Consider the following 25014-nt stretch of genomic DNA (forward strand, 5'->3'; position numbering starts at 1 on the left):
GCAAACGCAAAGTACGAGCGCGGGAGTCGTGTGTCACGAATCGTTCGACGCGGAGGTTGTGATCAATCTTTGATTTACATATTTTATTTGTGTGAGTTTGTACGTGTATATTGCATCGTGACTCGCATGATGATCCGAGTGAGTTCCCGGCAGTGACGATGATACAGAAGTAGCGGTGCATCTCGTTTTTACGGTACGTTATTCCATGTTGAACTTTGATCTCTGGTTCAGCTTGCTTGATTCGTAGCCGCGAACGAATACAAAATAAGGCATTGATGATGAGCCTCTGATTGTTATTGCTGGCGTCAGTTGTCTTAGCTTAGACCTTCATTCTTTTATTATCACTATTATTATTTCTCTTATTGTGTCGTTGCTTTTTTCTGTCCTGGCGTACGAATGATTCAGGCGTTGAGAGGTTATAATGATTCGCGAGAATTCATAATGATTTCTTTATGTACCGTTTAACAATTGTATAAGATATTCATTTGGTTATGAATAGTTTTGTTTTTTAATTGCTTGAGGAATAATTGCTTATTATGATAAAAAGTTATTTAAGGTGATTATAATTTGCAATTTCTTTGGCTCGGATTCAGGGTATGCGGGATACAATTGAAATAGGTGGCCAAACTTTTGATTCTTTTTTTTTAGGGATTTTTCTTAGGGATTTTACATTGAAATTTGACAAGAAAGACTAGAATATGTACAATTACAAATGCTATGTTTTTGGTACAGTAGTACCTATAGTTAAACAAATATCTTATAACTGTCTTAAATTAATCATTCTTGTGCAAAATTTCAATGTAAATAAAGAAGTTTAGCTACCTATTTTATTTGTTTATAGCTTATGCATATATAATAGATGATTATAAAACGGTTCTCTATCCTATATTATCTTATATTCATTAACAATAATATTTTTTAAATCGGATAGTTGATATCTATATCAGATTTGTAACATTATAATCGTGACTATAAATCTGTTCTTTTAATAATTGATATCTTTAATTCTGATAACATAATTTCTGATTACTTTATAATCACAGTTATATGATATTTTTTCTAACAAGCATTTCTTTAGTTTAGATTTTATAATAGATAATTATATAAATTTTCTAACATTATAACTGTGATTTTAAATTTTAAAAACGATTTTCCTTAAAAATATAATTCATATGTAATTCTTGACAGTACAGCCTTTCTTCTACTCTATAGTCACGATTATATAATATCTTAGTTCGAAATTACATTTCTTTTTACTTTAATATATAATATAATAGTCATTGACTATACATATTTTTCTTTACTTTTATAATTACGAGTTCTTATTTTTCTCTTTTTCTTATTTTGATACCGTTTCCAATTGTCACAAAATTGATAAAAAAAAAAAAATAAATTTCCTTTTCAACATCTGAATCACACTGGATGTAGGAACATCCGGTAAGATGAGCATAAGTACTCGTATCACCGAGAACGAAAGAAAGACTCTCGAACGACTTCGCAAATATTCTTTTTTCATTTTCGAAAAATAATTAACGTCCATATATATATATCTGTAAACTCTTTCAACAATAATCAACAAATTCGATAGAAATGCAACATTCGTTTTATAAAATCTTCGATCACAGGTTTCGTTTTGTCACGATATTTCTTTCACTTCTTTTTTATTCTTTTTTTTTATTTATTTATTTTTTTTTTTAGTTTCTTTTTTTCTTCGAAGAGCATTCTGTGTCCAGTGCTGGGCGTCATTTAAAAATTTAAAAATAAAACATCATTATAATTAATGTTGAAAATTACATCGATGCAAACAAATATTTTATCGTAAAAAAATTTTTGAAATTCATAAATGGATCTTGTTAATTCGTGATAATTCCTCCCTTTCGATTTAGTTTATAAAATTGCTCGACTTAATTTTAATTTTCTACAATATATATATATATATTAATCTTACGAGTTGTCTACTTAGCCTTTTATTATTTATTTAAGATACTTTCGAATAAACGGAGCAACTCGAAGAACGTTTAATTCGTTCTTCTCAAAATACTCTCAGGCAGTGCGACTAAGGTGAGCTAGGCATTTAATCATTTATATAGGCACCGTGTTCGAGGGCATTCCTCTTTGCGAAAAAACGCGAAATATTCTTAATGGACAATATTCGATCTAATATTTCTAATTCGAAAGGGAGGAATGATTAATTTCATTAAAAATACGATTAGAATTAAATTTGAATAGAAGAATCATAAACGCTTATTATCTTAACAGCCTAATTACCCACTATCAAACAGCAACGATTAAATTAATAAATTTATCCAACACTTTGCAAAATCAAACTCCAAGCAATTAAATTCTCCATTAATCGTGTTTCCTCTCTCTTTTATCCAACACTGCACGACTCTCCATCTTAATAAAACATCTAAACTCGGCCTACGTGCACTAACGAGAAGCATTTCCAGAATGCACCCTCGCGATTTTCCACTAAAAGAAAGACTTCCAGCCGCTTTGGAGGTACCTGACTACCTAAAAAGGCGCCGCTCACATTAAGCTATAAAACTGTGACGAAGCCTCGTCCTCGATACTCGAACAAGCGTGTCCAAACTGCTTTTTTTTTTTTTTTTCATTTAACCCTTCTGCTCTCCTCTCATCCCCATCTGTCTGCCTTCCTTCGATCGTTCTTGAATTGATATCGATCGAAGGCCTCACTTGAAATGATGAAGTCACTTGAATGACTTTATTATGTCGACCATGCTCACGTATGTGCCGATCACAAGTCCCAGGAGACCGAATATGATCAGCAGGAGATTTTTTACGAGCATTATCATGCAGGGTCCCAAGTCACGGTCCGGCCAGAGGACGCAGATCTCGATGATGGCTGGAAACGCGATGCCAAGGGCGGAGAGGCAGAGGGCGCCGAATAAAGAGATGAAGAGACCCAGTCTAGGAATGGTGATGGCCAATGTGACTGTAAGAAGATGATTTTAAAGAATATCATAAGATTGTTATAAGAATATAATAAAGAATCGTTTTTAGAAAGGTAAAATAGAGAGATATAAAGAAAGGAGAAATGGAAGGGATGAAGAGATCTTGTTTGGGAATGGTGATGGCCAATGTGATTGCAAGAGGAAGATTTTATATTGTGCAAAATGAGGTAAAAGAAAGAAATGAAAGAGAAAACGATGATGGCTAATTTAATTACAAGAAAAGAAAGAGATGTAGAATTGTAAATTTTTAGGAATAGTTAAGAGGATTAAGTAGAAAAATATCAAAAGAGATGAAAGAGACTTGGTGCAAAGACAGTGATGGTTAATTTAATTACAATTGATATTGTAATAAATGAAGAGATATATATATAGGATTGTGAAAGAAGAAATAAAGAGTGCATAATATAGAGATGAAGAGGTTGTATCATATTTCATAATCTCTGTGTTATTAACTTCAAATGTAATATTAAAAAACACGTTCAATCAAGAAACTTACACGTGCTCAAAGTGATGATAGTTCGACAAACATATTCCCAGAAGATTTTTCTCTTCTGTATCTTTTGATCCAGATAAGTGTTCCAAATAATATCGACTGGAACATATCCTTGAAGGGCATGCGTGATAAAAATAGCGATTGCGAACATTATTTTGATACTTTGTGCCATACTGTAATGCAAAAACAAATAGTTAGATCCTCGATAACAATATTTTTTTAACAAAAATAAATACACACAACAAATATCACTTACATTTCTTCGGAGGGTAAATTAAAAGTAACGCTACCCTCAGCACTGGATCCATATTTTATGTAACCAAAGAATCCCATGATAATGTAGAGGGCCACTATAACCGTCATTCCTATGTTCAATACGCCACAGTATCCTCCAAAATATTGTGGCGTCTTCATATTGTTCTCCAATGCGATAATCTGCAATGGAAGAATAGCATTTAAATCGATATTTATTTAAATTTTCATAGAGTAGGATAGAAAAAGATAAATGGTTAATTAAAGATTTGAAAATTCAATGAATATATATATATTATATTGTATTAATTAATTAATTATTAGGATTTTATAGTTTATTTCATTTTTTTTTAAATAATTATAGAAATCAAGATTGCTGTTAATATACCTACAAGATTCTTTATTAAAGTAATAAATACTGGCTTTCTTATCTATCATAGATAGCAATTGTACGTATCTTAAATCTGAATTATTCGACAATTGATTCTATTTCATTCCTTGTTATTCTGCAAAATTAAAACGATCAATTTCATTTCAATACTTAAATATCCAGGTTATCTAGAAGAAATTTTCTAAATTTCATTAGCTTATACATTTTTATTACTCGTACAATAATTATCAAGTTTTAATATTTGAAAGGGAATATTTTTTTTATCAAAATATATATATATATATATATATATAAAACAGAAAAAATTCTTGAAAAATCGTTATTATATAAACTCTGAAAAAAAAAAAAAGAAAAATGTTCTCGACTAAAGTTTTTTTCATTTAATTTTCAATTAAATTCCAAATTTCATAATCGTTAAATTAAAAACAATGTGTACAGGATGCAGTTGTGCAGAGGATGAAGAAAAGTTTGAGGATCACTGGAACTGGCAGAGGCTGAGAACTTGTGGGAAATAATAGCAGGGATTGCATTGACGCATTCACGATCTGATCACCGCAATCTCAAAGTTGTTCCGTAAGTGGCCATTTATTTGTTTATTAACGATGCGGCGGCGTCGTCGATCTATTCTAAGCTCAGGCAAACTCGTTTCTGCCTAACAGTCACAAGGAATGATCGACGAGGCCAAATGATAGATCGATCGAGGGTACGTAGGGTAAAATTGAAAAACTAATGCGATATATTGTTCTAAATTGCGCGTACGTGTGTTCGAAGTTGGAAATATTCCGTCGATGTTTCTTTCGGTCACGTGTACGTTTCTATGGACGAGAACAAATCGTATTTATTTCGTTTAATGATGTTTCTTTCTTCTTCTTCTTCTTCTTTTTTTTTTCACGATACGAGAAATCGAGAGAAATAATTTTATTAATTGTTTTAATTATGCTCGAAATTTGGAGGGGATTGGTTTAAATAGTTTAGATCGATATATTCGTTCTGTTGTTTGATTCACCTATTCTTAGAAATTATTTCGAATGAATGAATGAGATTGAAACGATTTCCGTCTTGATAAATATCAGTTTTTTAATAATTGCAAATATACAAGATGAAACTAGTAATCGTATTATTAATATAAATTGAAACTGTCATTTTCTGGTCATTTCGATAGACTTGGTAGTTTCTATAAATCATAGTTGCCTGTTCGAGTAGCAAAGTATTTAAACTTAAACTATATAAAAATGAAAAATAGCAAGGAGAAAATAGAAAAGAAGAAGGAACGAGATTAAACTTACCACGCCAACAGCCTCCAACGCGAATAACGTTGTACCGAAATAGAGAGAGAAATTTCTCAGTGTGCCAAACATCTCTCTTTCATTAAGGGTGGGTAGATCCTTAAACATGTAAACTAGAATCATCGTCAATCCGACAAATGTGATTGCGTTCGCGAGGGTTGAGAATGGAGCGAGTAACTTGAGGTTCCTAATGTAATTGATCAAGATCAATGGTACCAATAAAATCAGCATGTGGGTTTTAACGTCCAATGGTTCCCAATACTGGTCTGCTACCTGTATTTAACACAACAGAAAAACAAAAAAAAAAAAAAAAAAAAGAAATACCAACGATCAATAAATTTGGAACAATTATTCTAAACATGTTATTTTTTTTTCCCTTTTTTTTTTTCTTATTAATTTTATTTATAATATTTTTTAACGACGATTACTATGGACATTTTTTTTTTTTTATTTTCATACTTCCTTTTTTAATGTTCGATACATGTCCGTTGTCCTTGTTTAGTCTAAATGATTGATATTTTGTTTCGGTTTCTTTTTTTTTTCTTTTTTCTTTTATTTTTTACGAGAAAGATTTATAAATTGATTCTTCGCCATTTTTTTTTTTGTTTTTTTTGTTTTTTTTTTTGGCGACAGAATTGATCTATGGCGCCTGCTATTTACCTGCTTGATATTCGACGCTACAAATACGATATAAACGCAGCATATTCCCAATTGATACACAATCATGAACCCGTCTACGAGTCCTCTGTAAATATAATAGCAACTTTCATGTAACAATTGAAAAAATTATTGTCGAGGCCGCTTGGTGAAGTGATTTTGTGCGTGCTTTGTGTGATAATTTGGTCGATCTTTGTGAATGAGGGAAGAATATTCTTTCTCTCTCTCTCTCTCTCTCTCTCTCTCTCTCTCTCTCTCTCTCTCTTATGTTAATCGTTAATAATTATCGCTGTATTACATTATTAGAAAGAAATATCAAAGTAAAGATGCATATAACAATCACAGACGATGAGATCGTAATATTATTATAGAAGATGTTATAGAAATGTCATTTATTATATTACGTGAAAAATGATACTTAATCCTTATGTTTGTTATAACGAAGAAATTTAGAATAAAATTATTTCAAATTTCTTTTTATAAAGTCATCGATATAATTAAACATTATTTTATTATTCTATATTATGTACATGTATACAGATTTTTGCATTATGCAATCTGTATTAATAATATAAATTCAATTTTTAAGAAAAAATGCATACAGCTAACTTATCCTGTTCAAACTGTTTTCGACTGTTCGATAATCAATGCTACTTAAAACTACAATAATACTACTTAAGACTATTATAATAAGTAGAACCAGTCGATTATAATCAGACGACGATTACTCGTCTCTCCCCAATTAATTTCTTCGATTTTCGACCGAGAAACGTTTCACAATTATTTATCAGGTTGGACAAAATGTTTTTATCTAATCTTCAAGAAAATTCAAAAGAATCACGATATAAAATTTCGCACTGGAATAAAATAAATATCACCAATGTATCTATAAAATCTTAATTTTTCCCAATATTTTAACATTATTCGATAATAAAATTTAATCTTAAAAAAAAAAAAAAAATACGTGCACAGAAACTACTTCTAACCAACCCATTTTCGTTAAACAGTTTAACAATTAAATTGTTACAAAGTATTTTTTTTTCTTTTATTTTATTAGAATCCAATATCGTAACATTATATCGAATTTCCCCATCAACTACCTCAAGTAACTACCTCAATTTACAATATTACGCATAAAAATTCATTTACATTTTTATCCCTCTGAGCAATCAAGTTCAAAAAAAATTCTCCTACAAAAAATAACGAGAACGAGATATAATTTTCAAGCAAGACGATCCATTTATCAATTCCAATTGTATATCTCTTCCCTCTATATTTTTAATTCCTAATGGTTTGTTAAACGAACAACTGTTGAAGAAAAAAAAAAAAGTTGGCAAGCATTATGAATCAATGAATGAAGTGGGTGCATGTATGAGTGTCTGTATGTAGACGGGGCGCAACTTGTATACTTACGGTGCATAGGGTGCGAACCATCGGACACACCCGGGCCCTTCCTCGAGAGCGTATTTCATGCTCAGTGGATAACTCAATATAGGAACTCTTAACCGTTTACACAGTTTGTACTGAGCTTTCACTAACACGTGCAAACAATAGGTGCACAGCACCCCTATGATCACTGTTGCTATTACACCGGTCACAAGGCCACTGTTGCGGAACGCGTTCGGCATCGCCAGGATACCGGTGCCCAAACTTCCTTTTAACAAATGTATCAGAGTCTCTGCGTTCCTGCAAAGATTTGCACAGGGAGAGAAGGAGGGGAAAAAAGAAAGTGTTTGAAATTTGTTAATCTCTTTGAATTAAAATTGATTAAGGAAGGGTACGTTGTTTTTGGTAATAATTCTTTTGGATTCGAAGTTCAGTGATTCGAGCGGTTTAATAAATTTGTTCGAGGGTATCTGAGAAAACCAGTGTTCGAATAAAAATGGCTTATCTCCAAATGGCTTATGAAATTTATGCTCGAGTTGTGTGCAAGTGATACAATTCTTATATAATAGAGATTACAGGAAATAATACGAGATATACGAGAAGTTGCATTCCATTCTTAGGCATATTTAAAAATATGATGAAAAAATTTTAAACAAGTGGCGAATATCTGTGGACTCTTAAAAAAAAAAAAAAAAAAGGAAAGAAATTATTTTTTTCCACATCCAACTATTCGAGCCAGAAATTCGTTTAAATTATAGAAAAAATACTCACGATGTCGGATTTGGCCTATTTCGATGTTTGTGGGGATCGTAGTCTTCTACGTTTGTGGTCTGCGATATTGGGACTTCCGATGCATTTAGACCACTTCCGGCGATTTCATTATTAACTCTGCAACCGCATCAATTTGCAAATGCAATCTACATCCCCGTGCTTTTATATATATCGAATTTTGAAACATTGTGATACATCTATCGTGGTGATACACGTGTTTGAATTCGGTATCGGTTTAACAATTAAAAAATAAAATTGAAATAAATGAAAGAAAAAGGAAAAATATTTATATACGAATAATGAACTTGGAAAATGAGAATACGACAGTTTTAAATTCTTTTCGAGGTATAAACGAAACCAGACGTACTTGTACGGACTTTCGGAACCGATCAGCTGCATGTTTATCGTCTCCTCCTTCGCGTTCTCCATTTTGTTTCTTGCTTAATCTCTCGAGCTTCTGTATTTTCCATGGAAAAAGAAAAAACTTTAGTCAAATCATCGAATTATATAAAAAAAAAAAAAATTATTTTTTTTTTAAATATATTAAAAGTGACATCTCAATTTTAATTTTACGAATTTTATCATATTATCGCGATTGTCACCAGTTTATATTTGTTCATAATTTCCAATTGAAAGAAATAACAACTAAAGAATTAAACATTTGTTCATTTTTATAAAAAAAAGAAAAAGAATATATATATATATATATCCATTTATAGAGGGTTAAATACTTTCATGAGTCACATAAGTACCATTATAACAACTCTTCTTCACTCGCTACCTCCCCTCTTCCAATCAACCCATGCGTAACACTCAATGCGACTCATTCAGCACGAACGAGACATAGGAAAATTCCCAGCCACGAATGCACATCTCATTCTCCATCTTATATCTATAAGTAATTCGTATCGAACGATAGGCAAGCAAGCAAGGAACACCGTGAGAAACGTGCAGGGCTGAACGCTACTCTTTTTTTTTTTTTAATTAAGTTAAATCAACTTGGATCCATTTTTATTATGTCAAAACTTTTTTTGTACTTTTAATTAAAAATTTATCAGATAGATTTAATTAATTATTGGATTGGAAAACTCTCGATATATATTTTCCGTAGTATAATTTATCAATCAAACTTTTGCAAATTGTTTCGTCTCTCTTCTTTATCATGTTTAATGCCGTCGAAAAAAAAATATATATATATATATATAAAAGAAAAAAGAAAAGAAATAAGAAAGAATTGGGTTATCCTGTACGCGGAAGAGATGATATTGGAAGCGGGATCAGGATCAAAGGCACGACCTAGATATCGGTGGAGGAAGGCTCCTGATCAATTGGCGGATGTGGAGCAATCCGATACGACGCGATACGATAAAAATGGCAATTCATCATTGCGAATCTGTTCGGATCCGCGTGTGTCTACGCGTGTAGCTTTAGCACATTCTTTCGCGAACTGATTGCTCTTAATTATTGCATTGAGGTCAAATGTGTAGTTAACTTACTGAAGGTTATACATAGCGACCGTACGTTTTCACTTCATCGTTTGCCAACCTACCAATTGATCCATGAATCGAACCGAAGATCTTGCGCTCGTTACTTGATCGTTTTTGTCGAAATTTCGACAAGTTTGTTCATTGAACTTTTTCCCCCGATTTCGATCATTTCTTATCGAAAAAGATCACTGGACGGATCGTTGGGAGTTTTAAATGATCTCCACGTGGAAAAATGTAATTGGAATTTATCAAATTTATTTTCTTTTTTTATTATCGTTATTATCTTCATGAGTGTGTAGTATGTAGAAAGATTTTTATCACGTGGGGTGATTTACGTGTTGGAAATTTCATCTGAAAGATGACGTGGATATGGAATGAATTGATTAAGACGATGTGAGTTTTTGGCTACTTTTGTGGAAAAAATAATCGAGGGTTGATGGAATTACATTTTATTGGACGTGAAATCACGATTCACGTTCGAAAAAGCGAAAGCACGCAGAAATAAGGAAATCATTATCTAATTATCATATGAAGCGCACAGAATAGAGGCTAGAATGCTTGAACCAGTGCGCGATTTCCCTTTGATTGAATAATGATCGTGCGTGAAGATCGGTGTGGTTAAAAGTCGGACGAGAGTAGGATTCTCTTCTCCTACAAAATCTAATAAAGGAAACTGAGAAAAATCAAAAGTAACGAGTGAAATAAATCAATGTTGTAGTTTAAACTTTCCAATTATTTATTACATTCCCGCAATTATCTCAAATAAACTCGAGGTTTTATTCCCTCCTCCCCTTCTTTTTAATAATAATGATTAATTGATTAAAAATTAAATTCTTCCCCTTATCAATTAATCCGTTTCATTTTTCAATCACTTCGGTATTGGCATAAAAATCCAATATTTAACAGTATGAATATCGATAAGAAATCCACATCGATATAAAATTGTTGACCAATCATCGAGCTAAAAATATTTTCTGCCTCGTGATAAGCATCATTGACACGATTAAACGAGCGCCGAATTTAACTGTCAATCATCTATTTCGCGTGCGCATAGATAAAAATTGACGATTAAAAGATGGAAGAAGAAAGAATATATATAAAATCCTTCCTTATGGTCGTTAAATTGTCAATGTGTACAGATTGGATAGCGTAATTTTCTAAACACGATTGAAAAGCATATCTTACATACCAATTGTCAGTTGCGATTAGTTGATTATCAAATCAACTGTGAGTCCGTGTGTCAAACTCGGACAATGCAACGATTATTTTATAATGCTCGAATCCTGTTGTTTTCGGTGTGTTTTCGTTGAAGGAACGATGAGTTTTGATTTAAAAAAAAGGTGTCGAAGGATTCTTAATTTTTAAGAACCAATTTGACGTAATTGCAAAATTTGTAATAGTAGAAACATCGTATAATTTCAATTTTATTATTAATTTTAGCTCACCTTATCACGCAACGAATAAAGATCGTTTTTTCCTTAAAAAATTCTGACTACTGCGTTTGTTGATTTCCTTTCGTGGTCGCTGATTTCTCCTGCGAAAAGAAAAAATTCATTCTATTTTTTGATACAGTTGAATTTAATTTTCTAAGATATGAATTATTATCATTCGACATGCAGCAAGTAACTTGTTGTTCAGATTAAGCGCTTATTAAAACTTCCTTCTCGAGTGTCAAGTTTCAAACTTCCTCCAGCTTACGAAAATGAAATCGTGATTCATTCGATAACCAAATCTTTATAATCGCTTCGTTCAAATTAAGAAAATATCATCTTCATCCATCTATGCATTTGTTCAAATCACAAATTTATTTGTCCTATATTTGCATAATGTATCTTCATCTATTTCGTTCCATTCTCTAAATCTCTGAATATATTTATTTCGAGCAACGTATATTCTTCCATTTTAAAAACGTGTATAATATAAAATGTCTACGTGGAGAAAGAAAAGAGGAAAAATATATATATATTTTTTTTCCCTCTCTCCCTCCATAGAAATACGTATTTTTTTAGGATCGAATTAATCGAAATAGGTAATTGCGAGTAGCAATTGAGAGAGGGATAAATGGCGTCACCTTTGATTACTTAAGCAACGCCCTCGCATCAAATGCTGTGCAAAGCAGCTTAAGTATAGTAATCGATCTCCTAATTCTTACTTCCTCGGAACGCTTTAGGGGAACATGTGATGACGGCTCATGAACGAGCTCGATCACCATCGAAACAATGTCACTTGGAATATATTTACGCGTCTAATTTTAGATGTGGAAACAATTTTCTGATGAATGATCCATTATCCTCGCTTGAAATTGAAAAATTCTTGAAATTAAAAATAAAAAAAGGGCAACGATTTGAAGTGATTTTTACACCCGAGGATATCGATTCATCTTGATGAATTTCGCGTCTGCTTGGAAACGTTACAGGAGAAAAGAACATTTTCTAATGAAATTTGAATGGATTGTTAAATGGACAAGTGTGGATGATTTTTTTTCAATTGCCGACAAAGGAAAGGGAGAAGCGATGGAAGATGAATTAATTAAAATAAGAGGGAATGGAATAATTTTTGGAAGCGGCGACACGAGTTTTAACGAGATTCCTATCGAATGACCCCTATTTTTCGTCGCAAATATAGTAAAGTAAGGGTTATTAAGATTGATGAGGGAACCGTTATGCAATAGTTGAACCGTTTGCTCATTCCAATTGGCGTGACATCGTATCGACTACCGATTATCTTTCTCGGAATAATCGATTCAAAATAATCGTATCTACGGCTAAAATGAAATTAATAAAGTGAACAGATTTTCAAAAGATATTTTAAATCATTTGTGAAATGGAAATTTCATTTTTTCATAAATGAAACGACAATTCTTCGCTCACGTATTATAAAATAAAGATTAAAGAAAAATTTATCGAATTATAAATCAATTTTTAATAGTGAATTTTAAAATAATACAGATTAAATGCAATTTCAAATTAAGAATTGAAGAGAATTATAGAAATATAGAATATAGAAATAGAAAATAAATGATAACAGCCGTATTAACATTAAAAAATATTACAAAAGACGATTATTAACGCAACGGAAGAATTTTAACAATCATTTTTTTTTTTTTTATCAATCGTGAATTAAGATAAAAATTGCAACAACTTTAATCGCGATACAATTTCATATTTCATCAATTACCGTTTATAGCGTTTTTATTGGGGTGCTAATACAATCTATATTCGTACACGTACACATTCTACTCTAATTCTCTGTAATCGTACCATGTTACCGATACACCATTCTATTTAAGACTCAATTTAATATCATCATCGGAGCTTTTCTCTCTCTCTCTCTCTTTGTGTATCACTAGTTTAATTCCTCGTGCCTAATTTTCAATACGATCAATCAATCCGTTCTAATTGAATTTAAAAAAATTCATCAAACCTCCGAGAAAAAGAAAAAAGAAGAAGAATTTCAAATACTCTCGAAATAATTTCGGAAAATTGAGAATTTTTTCTCTCAAAATCGTTTACGCTTCGTTGTGAAAATTCAATTACAATAAAAATAAACAAATTACAATCATCTTCCAGATTGGAGGATCAATCTACTTATAAGTCGTATTGTAAGTCACCGATTAATCGCACCAACAATTAATCCAATAATGAAACACAAATTTCACTTACTTCCCAAACTTTTTCAAAAAAAAAAAATCAATAAAAAGCACGCAGCCGATTATTACGTAAAATTCAAGAACATTTCCAATTCGAAACAAACTTCTTCTTCCACAACTCTTCCCAATCTTGAATATCCACGATGGAGGATATCTACACACCGTAGAACAAGCGAGAAGATAATATAATGATCGAATCAACGAACGAAGAAATTACTTGGATGTAAGAGGATACGATTGAATTCTGTCCTAGACTCACCAGATGAGACACATCCGCAGCGAGGGAAAGCGAAAAAATGCGTCGGATATAACGCGAGATAATAACCGAGGTTGGATCCTCGTTTATGTGGACGGGCCAGAGGATGTCCAGCGACTGGTAAATCGCGGAACATTTCAATTTCCAACCGCGACTTGGACATCACGTGACACGCAAGTTGGAAACTACGCCTCTGGCATGGGGGCAGAAGGGATTCAGATGCGACGAGGATGGGGCGCCAGTTCGCCCGTTGCTCCGGAACAGGCAGCTTTCACACAATATTTTCTTTCTTTCTTTCTTTCTTTCTTTCTTTTTTTGGTTGAAAGAATATTTCGCTTGTCTGTGATTTATCGGAGAATCGGTGATAAGATGAAAGAGGAAAAGGTATTTTCTGAGATGGAGGAGAATGAAACTGGAAGAAATTGGAATTCAAGGTGAAGTTTGAGGTTTGGAGTCGTTCGAATAAATTATTTGGTGGAAATTAAGGTGATGTTTGTCGAAAGTTTGGGGAAGGTTTGGATCGATTTGGAGGTATGAAGTTGGGGAATATTTTTGAACGTGGTGTGGGATGAAGTTTAGATAATTTAGAGATTTGAATTCGGTGTGGAATCGATCCATTTCGGGATCCAATTTGAGATTTTTGCGATACTGAAATTGAGTTTGGAAACTAGATTCAAGCTTTGACAACTTGCTCCTACCTACTTTGAATTTTGACTTTCAAACTCTGGAATTCCTTCACTTTTTGATTAATCATTCAATCTTGTTAAACGTGAGATTAATTAACTTCGATTAAAACGTTCGTCAAAAAAAAAAAAAAGAAATACGATTTATCCTTTGAGGATTTTCAAGGATGCTTATGAAAGAAGACACAGATTTGGCGATGAGAATCGTATAAATACCTATTAACCGTCAACTTTGGTAGAGAACGTATCGATTGACCCACAAAGGGGATCACGATCATGCGAACAGAAATTATAAAGATTGCCATTTATTAAAGGTAACGAGCCCGTTGAAAGACACTTTACATCTCAATATTTCCTAGCTATTTTTTATAATTTGTTATCAAATTAAATTAATAACTCAAAGTTAAATTAATCCAAAATACTATAATTTCAACTTGATGCAAGTTAATAATAATAGTTTAAACATTTATTAAATATTTCATTTCGTGTCAATGAATATCAACGATCTCTATCCATTAAAATATAAAAAAATATAAGAATTATAAAATTATATTCCTCAGGATGGAAACCTGTGATTAAGTGTAATCTAGATAATCTTGTAATCAGCTATGACTTAATGATGGAAATTAATAATAGCAGTTATTAAAATTTCATGATTTTAAACATGAAGTGAAAGATAACCGTGTAAGGATGATATTGATATTATCAATAAAAGTCGATGATTCGAATAAAAAAAAAAAAAAAAAAGAAAAATAGCAGGTTTCATTTTCTTTGATATATATTGTTGTATTGTTATATGTATGAATCTGTCACTGTCACGATTATATTTGCGTGGACAAACGATAAATCAGGCATAGCGCGATGCATGAAAAGAATATATCGATCGTCAAGGGTGTGTATATGCTAAGAGTATTAACTTGACTCTTAGTCTTTGTGATCTCTCTTTGGATTATTAATAATTATTGTCTCAATCGATGTTTCTTAGTAAGGTAATAAAAATTTCTATAAAAGAGATCTGTTAAATACATATTTCTATTCATAGAGTGAAATAGAAATATATTATAAAGGCGATAATCAAGGCAAGTGATAATTAATTTTTTTATTTATCAAATATTTTAAACGTTGCGTTAAAAGTATAGAAAATATTTAAAATATTCGCTTTAACATTTTGATTAAATAAAAATAGTGAAAAGGAAAAAGAAGTAAAGTAAATAAATTTTATAGAAATTTTTATTACTTTAAGACTCGTAATAAAACAACCCTTTGATTCTTCGTCTTCTAAAATATATATCCTAAAACAGGTAAAGATTAAAAAATACGAGAGAAAGATTTACCTTTTTTTTTTTTTTTTTTTAATGTGTCTAACTAAGTAGAATACTAGAACATAACAAGTTTCCAAGAACACTTACTGTTCACCCTCTTGAGATATGAAAGAAGAAAGAAGACCGATCTCACAATTGGCTAGATAAAAAGAAACGATCATACACACACTTTTCAACGGCACGAGAAAGTGCTGAATGTGAACCACTTCTGCACCATTGACAACCCTTTTTCTATATAGCTACACACGTTATATAATCAACTACGTCTGATTATAAATCGAAAAATAAATCTCACATTCGAGACACATTAAGATTCGTTTCTGGAAACATTCTTATTGATGAAAATGAAATTGCATTTGAATCATGCAGTACGAATCACAATTTTCTATTCACAATTCAGTTTTTAATTCTTTACATTGATCCATAACATTAGTCCATGTTCATCGTGGAAATCGAACTTTATAACTCTGTAAGTGCTGTTATTAAAAACCTCTTGAACTATTTTGTTTTTTCCATGCCTGTAGTATTTCTTTTGATTTATCACCAGTTTCTAATTCTCATCTTCTTTTATTTTTTTACGACTAACAATCTTTTACCAATTTTCACGCATATCTTTCGCCACTCTCAAAAAACTACAATTACAATTCGCGTCAAGTTCAAAGTTACGATTTATTCGATTTTAATTCGATACAAGCAAACAATACCGATTTCTTCACTTCGCACGTAATTAGCCTCGAACCATCCTATCATAAATTTAAAAAATCTGATTTATCACGTCCACCCCCAAATCAACCGAAATCACTCAAAATCAACTTTACTCACGCACCAACCTCATTCGACGCCGAAACATCTTACGTTTAGACTTCAACTCACTCTTTCTACGATGCACCATCTCGAACGGTGAAAGAACACGGCCGAGAAAGGAATTTTCTTCCCCCTTGCGAGGACTTACGTTGTTTCCTTTTTTTTTTTTTTTTTTTTTTTTTTTTGAGGGGATGAAAAAGACGTGCACGAGATCAGGAACACGAGGGCGCGTGTGCTGGTCGCACGCACACGGGCGGGCCTCTTATCGACATGGGGTCGCGTGCGAACTGTCCGCAACGGGGTTGTTTCGAAGTATGCGGGGGCAGCTACCCCGATAGCGATCCATACGACCGTGGCAAGACGTCTCATGGCGTCTGCGTCGAAATCCGCCACCCTCCACCACCCTCCCGAGCACCCCTCCCCTCTTCCAGTTGCTGCAACTATGCTTTTGTAACTATATGTAAGACGTAAAGTGTTCGTGTATTGTTATCGAAGAAGGGTATTTGGAATAATTCGGTGTAAAAGAAGTAAAAAGTTAAAATTGGTGGAAAGAGGGGATAATTCGTTGGGGAGAGATGGAGAGGAGGAAGGTTAAGGAGTTGGGATGAGGAGAGATCGATTTGAGGCGAAGTTTTTGAAGTTGGAAAATGAAGAAATTTCTTGTCTGTACGAGAAAAATTTTTTGATTGTCACAACAAATTTTATTTCACGGCTACAAATATCTTCTGAAGTAAAGTAGATAAAAAAAAACGTAGAGGGTTTTTCTTCTTTTCTTTATAAATCCGTTCACTATAATTCATTATATTATTAAATCTTCGACGATTGATCCTCATTCAGTTTAGGAAGCATATCGAATACGCACCCTGCTTACGGTTATACAATATAAAAAGAAGAGAGAAAAAAAAAAAGTAAATAACGTGTTCCAGATTAATATTTTTATCTTAATACGCAAATAAATAATTTAATAACATTAATATATTTAAAAACCGAGAGATTTCGTTCTTTCGCGATTATTATTATTATTATTCCTTATTATTACAACTTTCTCTTTTTCTTTTTTTTTTTCTTTCTTTTTTTTTTTTTTCTTTTTTCTTTTTTCTTTTTTTGTACATCATCGTCCGTATCTCAAATTTCGTATGATCCACAATTGATTCTCCGTATTCTCAGTTATATACATGTATCGTCTGTATAAAAAAAAAAAGATTCCAAGGAAATATCATTCCTTGTTTCGCCCAGTTAATCGATTGATCAATTATACCTCGGAAACAATTTCAGGCATGCATCCTTTGCCATCGCAACAGAGAATCACATGACGGAATGATATTTCTCACATTATTATTATTATTATTATTATTATTATTATTATTATTACAAATTTACAACGTCGCTTCGAAGAAAATGATAGTCTCGAATAAAAAATGAAATGATGTTGCATGCCGAGATTCTCTCAAAATGTCACAAGAACACATTTCATTTTTCAGTCATCGATCCTTACGTTCAGATGAGAATTGTAACGGTCGGAACACATCAACTTTAATCGTTTAATCGTTTAAATAATCACTTTTAATAACCACTTAACGTACAAGAATCTATTGATTCGACAACATGATGTTTCATCCATTTAATCCGTTTCACAATTATCGCCGTACGATAACCATCATCATTGCGTATGACGTGTATCAACGCTATAATACTATAGATTAATACGGGAAGTTTTAGTTTCTTTTTTAAAAAAAAAAAAAAAAAAAAAACAAACAAACAAATAATAATAATAATCAATGCATATCGTGTATCACGAGAGAGATGATAGATGATATATAAAAATAATATATCGATGTATATTGCATCAAATTTAGTTATCAGAGGAATAACTAACGCGTGTTATGCCGCAACAGATCTTTGATAATCTATCGCTCGAACGATAGATATCAACTTTTCAAAACGTGCAACTTGTGTTACAACGCGATGCATTTATCCCAAAATCGTAATTGCCAAAAATTAATCAATTTTTGCCAAATTACCGACCGTCGATCATCATAATTAATACACACGTATACGTTAAGGGGTTAAAAAAGAAGATCTATCGAGCTGCCTCCCACGTGTTATAAACACAACAATTTTACTCGCGATCCATATATATATATATATAAAATCTCTATAACCGACCGATCGAAATATCACTGTGTGTCTTCGAATAAGAAGTTTCATGACCACGGTTAGTAATAACGAGAACGATTAAGGGGAAAAAAAAAAAAAAAAAGAGCACAGTTTTGTCACAGGACTGATACTACTACTCGATATTTATATTTTACAATAAGTCGTATCTCGAACACAATGTATCGTCGAATCGGACACACCAGGCGTCGCCCTTTTCCTATCTTTTTCCACTTACGAACTATTATTTCTTCCAACTACTTAATCACGCGATCAACGCATATATCATTATTTTTTTTCTTCTTCTTCTTCCTCTTCTTCTTCTTTTAAATTAAACGGAAGGAGAGAAAGCACGTTCTCCATCGATGAAAATAAAATAATAAGATTCGAAACGGTGGCTGGTTTAGATGTATCTCCAAACTCAGCCCGATAACTCGCTAGTTCTCGATTTAAACTGTATCACATTTTCTCGTCACCAACGATCCCTCCATTTCCTCTCTCTCTCTCTCTCTGTCTCTCCCTTCCTCTTCTTCTCCTTTCCTTTCTCCTTTCCTTCTCTTGCCTGCCCCATCTCTCCACACGCCTCGTTCTCCCCTCTCATCGACCGACCCTTTCAGTACACCACTTCCAAGGTGCACGCTTCATGAGAAGGTCTTGATGATGTCACGAAGGCTGGTGTAGGTGCCAACTATCAGGCCGAGGATCCCGAAAAGTACCAACGACATGTTCTTCGCGACCATTATCGATCTCTCCGTTCTGTCGCACACCGTCCAAAATGTGCAGATCTGGATGATCGCGGGGAACGCCAATCCCAGGCCGGACAGGCACAGAGCACCGAACAACGATATGAAGAGGTCCAATTGGGGGATCGCCACGGCCAACAGGACTGTAAGAAAACGGAGAACAGGTTTAACCAACGTTTTCTTCTCTCTCTCTGTTGGATAAGTTCTTTTTTTAAACTATCTTTCTTTCGATCAAATTCTTAAGTGTATTAAAGGGAAGTGTGATATGGCATTGATGAAGATCTTTGATCGATATTCACATTGACTTTTTCTTTCTTTTTTTTTTTTTTGCAAATAAAAATGTGCCTCTAACTATTATCACGTTAAGAACGTTGAAAATTTGGAATTATTCTGGACGATTTTGTGAAATAAATTAATTAGCAATTAAATTTAGTAAATTTGGTAATCGTTATTAAAGTTAAAGTTATCAAAAGAAGATTTTCAACGAAGTACGGTTAGATTCAATTAGGTCTTGGGAATAATTACTCGGTGTCAGAAGGGATCCGGGTCAGGGAGAATCTGAAGCAGTTACATCTGTACAATAGTTAGTTTTAACCAGTTTGAATCAAACGCAAATAAGCCTTTACACCAATTACATGGAGGAAGAGCTCAAGATTCAATAACACTTATATTTCGTTTAACTCTGATTATCCGGAGCCTCAATTAACCCTCATTAATCCCGTCTATAGTTAAAATCGAAAAGAATAAAATATCTTCGTCCGTTTAAAACCGAAGAATTCTTCGACTTCTTCCTTTTAAAAGAAAAAAAAAAGTTTCTTTACCATCATAAAAAAAAACAGCTTCCTCCATCCTTGAAAAGGATATTCAACCGTTAACGCGAAAAAACGCATCGAAGGGAAAAACGTGTTCGAAGTAAAAAATCGATACTTGAGCAACACACGCCGAGAAATATAATCGATGGTGCGATCAATACGCAGCCGTTGGCTCGATTCCTGGCCGGGATTGACGTCAGATCGGGTGAAGGACTCTTACAGACGTTCACTTACACGTGAGAAGGACGAGGCTGGTCCTCACGACGTATTCCCACAACAATTTGTGCGAATTCTTCTCGAGATTTGGGGCGATATACTCGTTCCAAATGATGTCGATCGCAACGTAGCACTGGATAGGATGGGTGAAAAAGATGGCTATGGCCAGCAAGATTTGAACAGCATTCGCCAGGGCGAGAGGGTTGCCCAAACTGAAGGTGATGCTACCCTCGATGGCGCTGCCATAACGAATGTATCCGAAGAAACCCATCCCTGTGTAAAGAGCAACTATTACGCCCATCCCTATGTTCAACACGCCAAAAGTCTTCATGAACACCTTTGGCTTCTTCATTTCGTTCTCCAGTGGCATGATCTGTGAATCAGGGGATTTTGATTGAAAATGAGATGGAAATTTTGGAAAATTAAAAATTATTACATTATTCTTTTATTTTGAAATATTCGATATAAAATATATAGAGAGAAACTTTGAAATGTTTCAACGTATCCAAATATATAAATAAAATTAAAATTTCTAATTTTTGAATGTTAAATTTATAATTTAAGAAAGATCTTTCAAAATCTGATTAAATATAAATAAACACTCACCACGCCAATAGCCTCGAGAGCGAAGAGCACAGTGCCAAAGTAAAGGGGAAAGTTTTCGACGTTCCCGATCACATCGCGATTTTCAAACGATAAAGGTTCCCTAAATATATAGTACAATATTATGCCAAAACCGATGAACGTAATGAAATTAGCGACCGTGGAGCACGGCGCCAAGAACTTTAGATTTCTGATCCAATTGACCAAGATCAGGGGCAGCAAGATTGCTAGCATGTACAGCCTGAGATCGATATCTGAAACATATGTTTTCAATGCCTGAAACCAAAAAAAAAAGAAGGAAATATTCATTATTTAGTTGCTTAAAAGTGAAGTTTGCATTCCAAAAACGAAACAAAAATATACACGTACAATTTTTATATTCTTTCATACTGTGTAATAATTATACACGTAAAATGAAGGATGTTGACGTGAAAAATGTAATGTAATGTAAAAATTGAGGATGCATGTGAGAATTAGATTGATGTTATCAGAAGTAATATTAATATTTATACATCTCGTACATAAGATATTCCTATTATTGTTTAACTTTCTTTACTTAACTTTCCTTCCCTTACACTCAATTTTCCTTTATTTTACTTTACTTACTTACTTACTTATACTTCAATTTACCTCGACCTCCTTCTAACATTTCCTTTCCCTTCTTTCTTCCCTTCTATTCTTTTCACCTGTGCATCGCGATTCTCTCGTTATTTCTCGACCTGCACAATTTTTCAACGACAAAAGCGTGAACGTCGACGATCGTCATCGATATCGGCCGTTTTCTCGCGTTTTGAATTCAAGGGCGGCCGGAAATGAGCCACGACTCGGCTCTTAACACGTACCATTTACCGACCGTACAACCTTCGCCTTACGTAATGAAAACATGACGCAACACGAGCACGGTTGTAGCACATTTTTGCCATGAACCATCGGGTTGAACGTAATTTTCCTTAGAGAAAGAGTTTCTTTCGAACGATTGCCTTATATAAACCTGCATTTTACGTAATTACGTAACCGGACTTGGTCGGTATACAAGAATGGATCCGTTTGACGATGAAAAGGCCCTTTTTAGTAGAAGTTAACCAATGGCGTGTATCTACTTCCGGTAAAGAGGGATCGATACAATTTTTTTGTCGATCATCAAGCATTAAATTTTTAACTCAACTTGTTTCTGATTTTTTTTTATAAATAAAAAGAAGCTAATATATGGCAAAGGAATTTCGGTTTGTCATTTGACAGATAATTTATTTGTTTGTTTTTAATCGATCGAACGTAATTGATCTCTCTAGCGATAGAAAATCATTAATTATTGATATGAAATATTATACGGAATGTTTTATTAATCTCTTATCTCGATTTTAATTTTATTATTTTTGATTACCTATTTTGATTATTGTCTCTATAAAATTGCAACGTGATCTTAAAGATCAATAAATTTTATTTAATCCTAAGGAATGTTACGATAACATGTTCGATAAAATTCTAAGTGGGATAAAAGTTTTTATCAGTGAAAGAATTCCATGATTTCTGTGATATGAGTGAAATGAGATAAATTAATGTGCGAGTGATTAGTGGAATTTTTTGGAAAGAAATTATGATAAACTAGATGTTAGATAATTTTTTTTTCTTTCTTTTTTTTTTTTTTTTTTTTTGATTCCAATTTATAAATCAAAAATCGAATATATATTTCCTATTATATTATTTTTTTCAACTCAAAAAACTCGAATGATGAAATAAAAAAAAAAAAATTCTATAAATATTCACACGTTCATTTATCAAATATACCGATTGCCCAAATTTCTATTACCATATTTTCTATATCGATCTAAACGACGAATCCCAAAAATAGGAGATCCTAAAAATACAACGGATAACGTAATTTATGTAAGAAAGAGAAAAAATTGGAAATCCATTTACCCACCTATTTTTCAACACTACCGCCTTATTTATAACTCGTTTCACAGACTATTTGCATATACATATCCTTGAGAAGAAGAAGAAGAAGAAGAAGAAGAAGAAATGAAGAAATTCCATTTATAATCCCTCGCTCGAGTTTAACGCGTAGAAATACATACGTTTTCGTTTTGAATGGACTATAAATATTAAAATAGGATCGCTTTGTACGATTTTATTGGGATCACGATAATTACGCGTGGCCCGGATGACGGAACAACGTGATACTCTCGTTCTTTTATCGAAAAACGTGTGTTTACGCGTACGCGTATAATAATGAAATTCTAACGAATGGAAACGATAATGACACGATGCAACCTAGTAGTGGTGGTGCACTACTGTTGCAGTAAATGCCAGGGTAAACGGTAATGGCGGTAATGGTATGGTGAAGGTACCGGTCACTGTCCATTTTCTCGAACATTCGTATTACTAAGTTCAACACGGCACGATTGAACGGCGGCAACATTCGTATTAAATGATTACGGTAAATACGAAGGAAAGGAATAATAAATAAGCACGATGTCGTTTGCTAAGTTTGAAAAGACAGAGATACTGTTAGCTTCTACCGCTATTGAATCGTATATGCATCGTTGCTTATAATGTAAATATAACAATCTGTTTATATATCAAAACACGATACATTAATTTTTTCTTTGTTACAGATGAAACTGTATTGGAGTTGCATTGTGCATATTAAGTTGTATCGATTGATAGATGGTATACATTAAGAAGAAGTAAGTATATACTAATTTTCTATTTTATTAATTTAAGAAGAAAAAGAAGTTGCATGCAGAATGGAATAAAAGTTAGAATGGAGAAAAAAAAAAAATATGGGGGAGCAAGTTTAATAACAATCTGTCAAATTAAAACTAATTAAAAGTCAAAGCGTAGCGCCACGTATAAGCATAATAATATCCAAAACAAACATTCCGCTATAAATAGATTACTATGCAAGATATATGTAATAGTATCATAAAATAGACTGATGTATATAGTGAGCGTAATGCATACTGTGCCAATTATAGAAGTAGCAGTTGAACAATCAATTTGTTCGGATTACATTAATTTGAGGGATTATATCGTCAGATCGAGCTTGGATGGATAGAGATTAAGAAAAAAAGGAAAGGAATAAAATTTTTCGCCGGCAACAGCGATCCGAGAATAAGCGATCACCGTCATCGTCTAAAAATTATACCAAACTGTGAGAGATCAAACACGTATGATTCATTAACGAGTATGCCAATTACGATATACGCACGTGCGAGACACGTGTAAAACGTAAGCGTACTCAAGAATTCTCATTTTCTCTACCCGGCACAAATTTCGCAAGCCTCGCGTTCCAACCGCGAAATAACACGAGACGAAACGCCTCCAGTTGACAAAAACGAAAGTTACGAATCGAAAGATTATTAATCGTGCCAAATATAGAACGATGCGCCCATATGTATATAAAGAGTCTTCGGAGAGACACAGAGATCCTCGACGTGGTCGTCGTTCGCATTGACAGCGAATCGAAAAGAAAAAGGAAACATTGGAAACGCTATCACCTCTAACTTGTAGATCGCCTTGAGGCAGCGCCATTTTGGTCGAGCCTCTTTTATTCGCGCGACCGTGGCGTCTCGTTATTCTAATTCCTGTCTCGTTTCAGGATGCACGATCAACAGGGAGGAATACCTTAATCGGATTTGCAAGGGCATGGTTGAATGGGAGGAAAAAAAAAATAAATACTTTGGTATACATTACGGTGTCGAGCATGTTTCAAGAATCTGCAATAATTCGAATCGATAAGTATAATTGGATAATGGAAATCTGTGGAATCATCAGGATTAATGAGATTATATTTTGTTTACATTATTTCGAAGAAATCATTTTTTGCCCGACGATTATATAACATTGTGTGTATACGATATTGTTATAACAAGTATTTGTTGGTTATACTTCGAGAAGTGTGACGATATCGATGATAAAGAATAATATTTCCTGATATCGACCAAATAAATAAATAAATAAAAAAAAAAATACGCGATTCAATAAATGCGTGTTTTTAATATGCGATTGGAAAAATTGGATTAAATGGGATAAAATTTGTTGTTTGTATTACGATTAATAACTTGTTATAGA

General features: G+C 33.0%; 2 protein-coding genes and 1 long non-coding RNA gene across 5 annotated transcripts in view; 1 reads left to right on the plus strand and 2 right to left on the minus strand.

The window, feature by feature from the left end:
- On the plus strand, positions 1-24928 carry LOC116415361 (uncharacterized). Of its 2 annotated transcripts, XR_015292478.1 has the most exons (5): positions 22-193; positions 2821-2958; positions 4550-4684; positions 23556-23627; positions 24542-24928. It is a non-coding gene; the product is annotated as an uncharacterized LOC116415361 (long non-coding RNA). The 2 variants fall into 2 exon arrangements; XR_015292477.1 differs by lacking the exon at positions 2821-2958 and having other exon boundaries at positions 1-193.
- LOC100869367 (proton-coupled amino acid transporter-like protein acs) lies at positions 1586-16593 on the minus strand. Of its 2 annotated transcripts, none has more exons than XM_086909703.1 (10): positions 16482-16593; positions 11144-11232; positions 8579-8668; positions 8212-8328; positions 7468-7740; positions 6058-6142; positions 5398-5670; positions 3725-3903; positions 3472-3641; positions 1586-2956 (listed from the first exon to the last, which is right to left on the minus strand). In XM_086909703.1, exons 3-10 carry the CDS (start codon positions 8638-8640, stop codon positions 2712-2714), a joined length of 1404 nt encoding a protein of 467 aa, XP_086765829.1. In that variant the 5' UTR covers positions 8641-8668; positions 11144-11232; positions 16482-16593; the 3' UTR covers positions 1586-2711. The 2 variants fall into 2 exon arrangements, with proteins under 2 accessions (XP_086765829.1, XP_086765828.1); XM_086909702.1 differs by lacking the exon at positions 16482-16593 and adding an exon at positions 13607-13722.
- Positions 17953-25014, minus strand: part of LOC100871993 (proton-coupled amino acid transporter-like protein acs) — a 26645-nt gene continuing 19583 nt past the window's right edge. The window contains exons 6-8 of the mRNA XM_003698698.3: positions 20944-21216; positions 20356-20710; positions 17953-19452 (exon numbers count right to left, since the gene is read on the minus strand). Of these exons, the coding sequence (XP_003698746.1) occupies positions 19208-19452; positions 20356-20710; positions 20944-21216 (873 nt within the window). The 3' untranslated portion in view covers positions 17953-19207. The remainder of the gene's footprint in view (positions 19453-20355; positions 20711-20943; positions 21217-25014) is intronic.

This window comes from Apis florea, unplaced genomic scaffold (assembly GCF_048593485.1).
Source record: "Apis florea isolate Af1SG1 unplaced genomic scaffold, ASM4859348v1 contig_3158_pilon, whole genome shotgun sequence".
Lineage (NCBI taxonomy): Eukaryota > Metazoa > Arthropoda > Insecta > Hymenoptera > Apidae > Apis > Apis florea.

Excerpts from the sequence above, each read along its gene's own strand:
- LOC100869367 (XM_086909703.1), bottom strand. The coding sequence starts at position 8,640 with ATGGAGAACGCGAAGGAGGAGACGATAAACATGCAGCTGATCGGTTCC. Across the intron at positions 6,143-7,467 it reads TGGTTCGCACCCTATGCACC|AGGACTCGTAGACGGGTTCA; the intron begins GTAAGTATACAA and ends TTATATTTACAG. Across the intron at positions 2,957-3,471 it reads TATCATCACTTTGAGCACGT|TCACATTGGCCATCACCATT; the intron begins GTAAGTTTCTTG and ends ATCTTCTTACAG.